The 10,906-nt window shown below is 40.5% G+C and overlaps 1 protein-coding gene and 1 long non-coding RNA gene across 2 annotated transcripts; one reads left to right on the forward strand and one right to left on the reverse strand.

Moving 5' to 3' along the window:
- Window positions 1-1,154: 1,154 nt before the first annotated feature.
- Window positions 1,155-1,944, reverse strand: LOC107594007 (uncharacterized). Its single transcript, XR_001610133.1, has 2 exons — window positions 1,888-1,944; window positions 1,155-1,406 (listed from the first exon to the last, which is right to left on the reverse strand). It is a non-coding gene; the product is annotated as an uncharacterized lncRNA (long non-coding RNA).
- On the forward strand, window positions 1,935-8,465 carry csrnp2 (cysteine-serine-rich nuclear protein 2). Its single transcript, XM_016283938.1, has 5 exons — window positions 1,935-2,008; window positions 3,870-4,039; window positions 4,765-5,027; window positions 5,150-5,446; window positions 5,744-8,465. The coding sequence occupies exons 2-5, from the start codon at window positions 3,883-3,885 to the stop codon at window positions 6,593-6,595; spliced, it is 1,569 nt and encodes a 522-aa protein (XP_016139424.1). The 5' UTR covers window positions 1,935-2,008; window positions 3,870-3,882; the 3' UTR covers window positions 6,596-8,465.
- The last annotated feature ends 2,441 nt before the right edge of the window (window positions 8,466-10,906 follow it).

A 10,906-nucleotide genomic window follows, 5' to 3' on the forward strand; every position in this document is an offset into this window, starting at 1 on the left:
CTTTCTTTTTGTTTCCTTTTGGATATGACCACTGATGTGCTAATCTTTCAGGTCTGGTAAAGGGGAGAAACCTTGCACTGCGTGAGAAATGGTAGCCGTGGTTAGTGCGAGACGCAAGCTAGACCAAGATGGTAAAGACGTGAGGTATTGTCTGTTGTGACCCTTTACCGTGTCATTGCAATGATTAAAGTGACTTACCTTTAAATGAGCTGTTTTGTTTTATATGTTGTATTAACTCTTTTCCTCATACAGCCCTATGTCTACATCCATTTTAAGAACTTTGTAGGCATTTATGAGGTGAAAATGCTTCGCAAGGAATTCCAATTTCACAAAAATGTGTCTGGGTAACATTTCACCTCAATCAATAGAAATATATTTTGCATAAAGGAAATGAAAAGCATTTTTAATGAGACAAAATAATAATGAATAACAGTGTGACCCCAGCGTGTTCTTAAATCTTGTGAAATTTACCCACCTATATTTTTTATATTCATAATTTAATTTTCAATTTCATTGTCAGTCTCTCGCTAATAGTGTTTGACTAGAGTTTAAAATCAACCCCACATAGTTTCCATGGAAACCGAGCTGTCAAAAAAAACAAGGGAGGACTACAAATAGGCCCAGCTAGCCTAGCGTAAATGCCACAGATGGGACGTTTGTTTGAGGAACAGTTGGCCTTTATTGCTTTACACGCCTTGATCCCAAATATAACCGCTCTGAGAAACAACATCCGTTTTCCTGTCGAGGAAGACAACGCAGCTCCCAATGCTAACAATAGGCTCTTTAGAACTACGTTTCCCGGCAGCCTCTACGCCGGCACTTCGATGACGTCACAATAAGTATATATGTGTCCCGTGCGGCATTCCTTCCTCTATTGTTACATTGTAACAAACCGGGGCAGAAGAGAGGCCCATAGGGTCCTCGGGCCGACAGATACTACACATCATTTTTGGTTTTTTTCTTTCCTTCGGGGTGGAAATATAACGTTGCGCTTTGTCTAAACATAGCGCAGAACACAACCACCTATCCGGAGGGAAAAAAACCCCTGAAGGCTCGGCTCTATTTGTTCTTTTTGAATGCAGGCATTTTAAAGGATCACCTAAAGATTTGATCTGCACTTATGGGATGCATCTGCGCCGGGATTTGTAATTTTCAATGAATAAGGTCCTTGTCTGCCTTCGTCTGCCCCGTTTAAATTTTTTCAGAGCTTGGCTGCAACGTTGAATGCTCGCATAGCCTTCTTGATACACAAAACCCCCATTTGTAGTCTATGTCAAGACTAATATCCATTGTTTACGATGCTTAAATGTTCGGACATCACTATATCTTCGTGAATAAACTGCTATTTCCTTATTGGTCTGGCCATTTCGATGGGCTGAAGTCGCTTTTGTCTGTCATCTTGTAACCTTGTGGAAGTCTAAAGCTGAAATAGGTTTTTTTTCTTTCCTTCGGGGTGGAAATATAACGTTGCGCTTTGTCTAAACATAGCGCAGAACACAACCACCTATCCGGAGGGAAAAAAAACCCTGAAGGCTCGGCTCTATTTGTTCTTTTTGAATGCAGGCATTTTAAAGGATCACCTAAAGATTTGATCTGCACTTATGGGATGCATCTGCGCCGGGATTTGTAATTTTCAATGAATAAGGTCCTTGTCTGCCTTCGTCTGCCCCGTTTAAATTTTTTCAGAGCTTGGCTGCAACGTTGAATGCTCGCATAGCCTTCTTGATACACAAAACCCCCATTTGTAGTCTATGTCAAGACTAATATCCATTGTTTACGATGCTTAAATGGTCGGACATCACTATATCTTCGTGAATAAACTGCTATTTCCTTATTGGTCTGGCCATTTCGATGGGCTGAAGTCGCTTTTGTCTGTCATCTTGTAACCTTGTGGAAGTCTAAAGCTGAAATAGGTTCAAAATCCCCAAAGAAAAGAACCATCCAAATAAAGGAAGCACGAATCGAGCGACAGCTTCGCCGGTTTAAAGGCTCTCTATTTCTGCCCAAGGTAAGCCTATGAGAAAGGTTTTTTGTTTCACTTCTGCCCGTCTTTCCCATACAGCCCAGCCTATGAGGAAAAATGGGTTGATCATTGGACCGGTCGCAACACAGCATGCCATTTTCTGCTCTGTCATAAGACCGTCTGTCTGTGTTTTCCAGTAAAGAATATAAAATCATAGGACAGACCATATGTGATGTGTCATCCCAATCATATTGGGTCACATTGTGACAAGCCTTTTTAACATTTAGGCATATCGCTTGAAACTAACTAGTGTTTAATTGTGTTTCATTACACACTCGTTCTCTGCTACTAGCCATGAATCCAGTACTGGATTGGCACGCTTCACTGAACACACAGTAATTGGCAGACGTACTGCTTTATTTGCTTGCAGCTTCTTGTACATCACCACATCATTTCTGTGCATTTTACTACATCACCACGGTAGCATTAATTATAAAAGGAACACATGAAAGCAAGGTCGGTTTCACAGCAAGCAAAAAATGGACTCATTTTTTAGCATTTCTTGTTTCTATGGATACGGTTCATTCAAGAGCAGCACACTGTGTGTCAGACACTGATGCGTAAAGCAGTGTATACTCAATCGGCATCTCTCTCATTTCATCATCTTGTTGTTTTTCGCAGCTGTTTTTTAATGTTTCAAGGTCGTAACGCATTCTTTGCCGGAGATAGGTGATCGGCATGTATGTGGCTTGAATTTGACGCTACCCGGCCTGAATATTGAATGAATGATTATAAAAAATGAATCAATAAGACATTCATATACTCAAGCAGAGTCAGGCTAATGCTACTGAATTTCCTTAGCATTCATAAAACTAATCCAGTTTTTATGGATTTCACAAATCTATGGGATGCTCTTTGATTGATTGGTTCTGTTTTGCGACATTTGCGTGTGTTCAGATGAGCAGGAAAATAATTCTATCCTACACAATTACTTGGGAACAAAGGTTATTCGTCCAATTCAATGCATTTGTACGCATTATTATTTTAAATAAACAAAATCACTGGTAAATAAAACACACCTTAGTATCGATATTTTTAGTTTCGAAAGTATCGATACTCGCATCAGTATCGATATATCGATACTTAGGATCGATACGCCCATCCCTACCACCAAACTGTTCTCCTTCAACCCAGCAAAAAGCCACTGACTGTTTAAAAATAGTGTTTAATCATGAAGAAAATCAGGCATGGAGCCGCTCTAAGCAGTTGTATTACACAGCTCCCTTGGGCTAAGGAGGTGGTCTGATCAAACATCCCGACTCGGCCTTGTGTGACCTCTCTGGTTTGACTAAACTAGTCTCGTCATGGGCTTGCAAAGGCTTGTTGTTTGTAAGGTTTTAATGGGGGGGAAAGAGACCCAAAATGTGGATGCAGTTTTTCCATGGCTATTGCTTTAAACCAGTTACCATGGTGATATTTGCAGGCTTCATGATTTTTAAGCAGGACTTTCATGCTGGATGAAGAAAGCAAATGTCAAGGATTAGTTAGCAAAATAGGTGATATTGCATAATCTTCCAGATGTGGCCTTTTTTTGGTCGCATTTTTATGTTATATTTGGTTACTCTGACCTTCATAATGAGGTATTTTAAGGACTGCAGCTGTTGTTCATTGTCAGTAGATTTTGGAACAAGCTTTATGTGGAATGACGAAAGTAAAAAAAATTCTATCCATACAGTATTTTTGATTGTGTTATATAACTTGGATGAGAAAGTGTATTCAGAATCATTTAAGTAAAAATGCTGAAAAAATGTACACTCTTTAGTCATGATTGTTCATGTTTAAATTTTGCCAGCAATAGTCTGTCAGTCTGTTGGACAAAGCTTGTACCTATCTGTAATGCCTCCAGACGCAGTGTTTCCATGGAGACAGTGTCATCTCGTGGCCTGAAGCGCAGATTCGAGGAGGTGGACAGTGGCTCGCCATGTTCCACACCCAAAGATTCGGATGATGACATCTCTGGCAGTGACAGCGCTGATAGCTGTGACAGTCTCAATGCTCCCTCCAGCTCTCTCACACGTAAGAACACACCATAAGCTAGTTTTATTATTTCGTTATTATAACAACCACTATTCAAACTATTTCTCTGCAAACATGTCCGTTTTGTTTTGTTCCTTCCTAGCCCCTGAGCTAATTCCACCTATAACATTTGCACTATTGCAGCAGTTGCAAATCAGAACATTCCAGTGTTAAGTGCGACAGCTGTTGTTTTACACATAGGTACCCTTTCAGAAATATACTATGAAGGCAGTCTGTGGACCATTATAAACTCTTTAGTAAGTTGTGCAACCAAGTTGGACATTTTCATTTGTTTGTTATAGCCACAGCACCCTTATCCATAGAGGTTTCTGTTCCAACATGGCTTTTTAAACAATCAGATTTTAGGAATAGGTTTCAGGTTAGACATAGTCTTATAGCTATATAAAACTACATTCTTATCAATTATTTCCCATAGATGTTAATGATTTAGGTTATGGATGGGGGTCAGGGTATGGTTTAGTTTACCTTTTATAGAAATGTTGTTCAAGGACCAACAAAGGGTATTGTTTCAGGACCATGTCCTACTTGGGCATTGTGGCTAATGCAGCAAGCCTTGAGGTAAAAAACCTCTTAAACACCAATTTGGGATAAAGTGAGACTTAGTTTGAACCACAGTATTGTCATTTAAGGAGGTGTAGGTTGAGTACTAAAGCAATAGATCAAAACATTATTGTTTATGGTGTCTCTTTATCTTGTTTCTGTAGCCCCCTCCATTCTCAGAAGACACAAAGCATCTTTAGGTCGTAAGCAGGTACGCTTTGACGCAGTGACAGTCTATTACTTCTCCAGAAGGCAGGGCTTCACCAGTGTGCCCAGTCAGGGTGGCAGCTCCCTAGGCATGGCACGCCATCACTGTGCTATACGACATTACACCCTTGGCGAGTTTGCACGAGAACAAGAGAGCAGCCACAAGCATGTGCTGCGTCAACATCTACGGCAAGAAAAGCTCAATGCTCGCAAGTTGAAGGTCAGTTGTGTTGTTGGTCATTGTTCTGTTGTAGCTTCTGCTCTTCCTACAGGATTCTGCTTTTGCAGTAGGGTAGCCATTTTGTTTTGATTTTAAGACCTCTTTTACCTGACTTTTTCCAGCTGACACGGAATGGAACTGTGGATTGTCCCGAAGCAGAGTTGCTTACCCTAGACGACATATCCGATGAGGATCTGGACGTTGAGAGTGTAGAAGTGGACGATTGCTTCTTCTTGCAGCCTCTTCCGACCAAGAGACGTCGGGCACTACTGAGGGCTTCAGGTATTGCCCGCATAGATGCCAGAGAAAAGGCTGAGCTGCGTGCCATACGTTTGTCCCGGGAGGAGTGTGGTTGTGACTGCCGCTTCTACTGCGACCCTCGGCACTGCGGCTGCAGCCAAGCTGGAATTAAGTGCCAGGTAGGACACATGGTATTCTTAAAAGTCAGACTTAAGTTGAGTCCAGTTGGCCCAGAGGTGTCCCATCCTGCTCCTGAAGGGCCACCTTCCTGCAGAGTTTAGCTCCAGCAGACCTGCCTGGAAGTTTCTAGTAATCCTGAGGACCCCTGAGTTGCTGATTCAGGTGTGTTTAATTGGGACTGGAGCTAAACTATGCTGGAAGGTGGTCCTCCAGAAGCAGGATCAGACACCCATGATTTGGCCTATTAGCCTATTCAAATAAAATACATGCTCTTTCTCTTTTACCTTGTTCCAAAGGTGGATCGGATGTCCTTCCCATGTGGCTGCACCCGTGACGGTTGTGGTAATACAGCTGGCCGCATTGAGTTCAACCCTCTTCGTGTGCGTACCCACTATCTTCACACTGTCATGAAACTTGACCTGGAAAAGAGAAGCCTGTTGGGTGTAAGGTCTGGAGAGGATTGTGGGGAAGAGACAGAATTAGTCTCTTCTCCATCTCTGTCTCTTTCTCCCTTGGACTCAGAGGTGGAAAGCCAAAGCATTCAGGAGTTGCAAGAGGAGCAGTGCGACAGCCTGGAGCGTGAGAACGAAACAGCTGTGCTTCACCTACAAAGTGCAGAGGAACGGGAAAGGAGACTGGAACAAGAGGAGCAGCAGGTCGAGGAGGCGCAGACCACTGACCCAACCCTTTGCCTCCTGCAGAGTGCCCTCACCAGCCAAGCTGGGATGGAGGGCATGGAAGGTGTTGAGGGAGTCCTTCTAGAAGGGCCTTTTCCTGAAGGTACCACCCTGCTGTGTATTACAGAGAACCATGCGGATGAACAGACCGAGCAGAGGCTGCTCAAAGACCCTGCTTCTGTCCTCTATTATCAGGTAGGTCATGTAGAGACAGCAGCCTTTGAGACACTTCCTGCGCAAGTAGAGGAGGTGGTGAGTGAAGGAGGGGATCCAGATACGGAGAGCGATCGGCAAAAACGAGAAACCTGCGGGCAGGATTCGGCCAAGAGCTTGTCTGTCGAAGTACCTCCACCTCTCAAGGATGGGGACGAAGAACATCTTTGTCCAGAACAGGCCTCAAATGAAGGGGAATGCCTCGAGACATGCCTGGCACTGGATGAAAAGGCAGTACAACTTCCTCCAGAAGTGTAGAGCCCATCACCTCTGCAGAAGTTTTGCACAAGTTAGTCATTAAATGCAAAGAGAGCCTACTCCACACAGTGCGGTATGTTACAAGACTGCATAATGTTATTAAATGTTAAAGAAACAAGTTACCTTCATGGGTTTGTATCCAATTTAGCTGGAGATAAGCATGTACTGTGTTTGAAGTAGGTTGTACGTGGTAAAATAAGTTAATAATAAAAAAAAAATAGAATAATTTATTTAAAAAAATGAAAAAAGAAACTCAAGAAAAGCAGAGATCCTGATCAGTCAACAAGTGTTTATTTGGTATCAGTTTATTACTTGATACTAGTGGGAAAAAGTGGCCTTTATGTCGAGGAGCAAGCATTTTCAGGATTATCCAGCGCCTTTATATGGCCTTTGTACAGTTTCCGATACTGTACCCCAACAACTAATTGGCACTGTGAGGAGGGTATATGCTAATGCTATGTTCATGTCTTGGTGGAATTACCACAATTATGAGATGACAACTCTTAGCTATTCATATACTCAGTTTCTATGACAGCTTATTGCAAAAAAAAAAAGAGAAGCTTTTATAAAATTAAGTAGTTCCAACCTTGGAATTACAAAAGTTTCCAAAGGCCTTGAATGGTTTCTAATACTCAGAATCCTGTAATTATGGTAATTCTTTCAGGGTGTGAATTCAACATTAGTAATATGCATATGGCTAATGCTAACGCTAAGAGAAGGGGTTGCTAATTTCAGAAGAGGGTGTTGTTTGTAGCATCCTTCCTGTGACCCAACAATCCTGGAAATACTTGGTTTTCATGTACTGTACAAGTGTTTTGCTAAGAGCTAGCATGAAGATGAGTGAAAAAGCTGCTTGTTCTTTGTATGCATGTTGAAAACTCGATTCGTTTGAACTTGCTGAGAGGGGATCAGGAGGATGAATGAATGTGCAAGCCATTTGCACAGCAGAGCAGTTCTTTACTGTAGTCTTGACCTGACACCGTTTGAAGCTGTAGCCTACCGTCCCAGTTCGTGGACGTTTATTAATTTACCACCCCTTTGTATTGTTAGGGCGAGGACAATGTTTATGAGTATTGTCATCTACAATCATTTAGTTGTTGTTGTTGTTTTTTTGGTGTGTTTTAATTTTTCAGGAGTGAATGAGATCATACACATTTATTGCACATCAAGCCTTTAAAGATTACAGAAGACATTTTATGGGTGAATCTCATGAAAACATGTCCAGGTCTCATTTCAAAAGGGAAAAAAAATGCATAAAAAAATAGCATTTTACATAATTTAAGTAAAATTTTAGGATCATTACCATTTTTTACAACAATTTTACCACCATCAAAGGCGTGTTCTTAACATTTTGTGAAATTGACCTGTATAAGTTCAACCTTTAAATCCAGTATTTAAAATCCAAGGTGATCTTATACATCATGTAGGCCTTTATGTACTGTATGACAAGGCAAGGAAGACTTGAGGAGATTATATATTGTAAGTTTGACTTACACATTGGCCTTTTCAGTTTATCTCACTAGGCCAGTTTTAACCAGTCCTGATATTTAAGCAACATTACAAGTCAACAGTCCACCTAATTTTTAACGTACAAACCTTCATTTAAACCCTGTGAAGACCATCTTTCTTGCCTCTGTATCCTTACTGTTCTTCCCTGTTGCATTTTTATAGTCTATCCCTCTCGATTTAGAATATGAATAATGTTGAAGAAAATTTTACTTGGATGCTTTGTTGAAGCTGTTTTATTTGACTTCTGTTTTACGTTAAAGACAAAGTAATAATTTGAATGGTTACATGAAAAAAAATGGTGTCTTCAAATAGTTAAATGAGTTCTGTGATGTTGCTAAATTATTTAAACGTAAGGAACCCAAGAAATTTGTCATTTTGCAGTATGTGTGTGTATGTGTGTGTTTGCACGTGTGCCAGAAAGATTCATGCTGATTTGTCAGATGAGCCAATGTTTGTGACTGCAGTATGGGGTCATTATATTTCAAAAGGTGCTCTTATTTTAGTTTTTACATATTCATATTAACACTATATGTAGAGTCTATGTAGAGAGAGAGAGAAAAAAGAAATGTTAAAAATCCACAGTGGTTGTAAATGCAAATGTTGCTGTTATCTCTCTGCTTCAAGTTTACTCACCCTTACAACACCCTTTAGTCTTGAGTAAAGGAGACGCTTCATTATGTGATTACATTAGCCTAAATGCAGCGTGTGAGGCTACTCATGAATTTGTTAGCATGGTTGTGCCCTCATATGACTTGGCATTGTAAAGCTCCAAGCATTAAGTTTGATTCAGACCTAAATCTGCAATAATTAAGTGTTTTGCAAATGACCAATCAAACAAGAAGGATTTAGTTGCGTTTTATACTATTACTGTGTTTAAAAAATGTTTTCTTACTTTACTTTTTGCCTCATTGTATGTTAGCATGTCTCTTCGTCTCAGTTTACGGAATGATCTTGATGTATTGGCTACGTTTTTTGTCTTTTTTTTTTTTTTTTTTGTGATGAACACATGGAAAAATATGCCACCTCCACACATTCCTGCACTCAAACTAGTTTTGTCTGTAGCAGTGTCTGAGCTAGAAACTGACATATCCTTAAAAATGGTGGTCTAAGGGCCTGACCAAAACATGGAAGAGTCAGTCTTGTTTGTTGTTCATCATTTTGATGTATGAACATCCACCAGTCCAGTGGTCTAAAAACTATTGGCTTTAAAAGGAGGCCTGAATGTCGCACATGCTAATGTACCTGTAGCTGAAACGCTAAGTATCTTTTAGTCAGATATACTTTTGTTTTCCATGTCACCTCCTTTTTAAGTACTCAGATTTGAGACCACTACAATAACTGAAAACCAATTTACATTATGATTGTATGCGTTTGTTTGTTTGTGTGTGTGTGTGTTAGAGGCTTTATTAATAAGGGTGAATGGAGTTGAATTCTACGCTGTAAGAGTGACTTATGCTAACTGTTGCCTACAGAGGAGACAAAACATACAAAGTTTTATATGAAAATGTGAGTGAAATAAAATCTAAAATGAATAAAACAACTGTGTCCATCTTAATGTGAGCTTGTTGAGTTGCATGAAATTAACGTTATATATTAACAGTATTCATGAGCCTGTTGAAAAAAACAGCATATGCTGGTTAGGTATGTTTTGATGCTGGTTTATGCTGGTCCTTTGCTAGTTTATGCTGGTCCTTTGCTGGTCTATGCTGGTCATGTGCTGGTTTATGCTGGTCCTTTGCTAGTTTATGCTGGTCCTTTGCTGGTCTATGCTGGTCATGTGCTGGTTTATGCTGGTCCTTTGCTGGTTTATGATGGTCATTTGCTGGTTTATGCTGGTCCTTTTGCTGGTTTTTGCTGGTCATGTGCTGGCAAAGGACCAGCATAAACCAGCACATGACCAGCATAGACCAGCAAAGGACCAGCATAAACTAGCAAAGGACCAGCATAAACCAGCAAAGGACCAGAATAAACCAGCAAAGGACCAGCTTAAACCAGCATCCCAGCGTCAAAACATACCTAACCAGCATATGCTGTTTTTTTCAACAGGGGAGGGAATCAAAATTACCTTGCAGCACAGGAACAGTCCGTTTTCAATTCAAACTCAACCGACAGTGATAATCACAGAAAATAACTTTAAAAAAACTTAAACTTTAAAATACACATTGTCCAGTTTAGCTTTTTAAGAAGACCACAATAGTGGAACTTGACTCGTTTTGAGAGCAAACAGTTTGAGGGAACGAGTCACGTGATAAATTAAACTTTTCATAAAGCGTTCCGTTCCACTAGAGGGCGAACCTCTCCCATGAATGGAGCAGATCTAAGCAAATCCTGGCAAATGTTTTGTTAACCGGCATACATCCAGGGAAAACCTGCCGTTTCCCTCTCTTCATCAGCCATAAACCTTATGCTGAATCAGGGGATGAAAGTGGTCTTGTTCATTGTTTGCCCTTGTTCGTTGCTATTGCACAAAAATAATCAATGGAAGATCTGGGAAACATATTTGTAGATGAACTGCAGATCTATCTATCTATCTAATGTAAAAAATGAGGCCTACCAAGCCATCCCAAGATTCTCAACACGTCATTGTTTGCAGTCATCTTCTGTAAAACCAGCAGAAACCAGCCCATCTTTCAGCTCAGCTTTCTCACTTTATCACATTAATGTTCGCACAAGACTGTTTTTGGTTCGAGTATATGAGTAATGATGAAACCATACAGGGCTTTCAATAAACACATGAACGTCTCTATGTTCCACACAGTTATTCAGAATGAAAAAGGAAGGGATGGCCTGAGGAAAGTTGCT

This window comes from Sinocyclocheilus grahami, unplaced genomic scaffold, assembly GCF_001515645.1.
Source record: "Sinocyclocheilus grahami isolate Dianchi unplaced genomic scaffold, SAMN03320097.WGS_v1.1 scaffold178.1, whole genome shotgun sequence".
Lineage (NCBI taxonomy): Eukaryota > Metazoa > Chordata > Actinopteri > Cypriniformes > Cyprinidae > Sinocyclocheilus > Sinocyclocheilus grahami.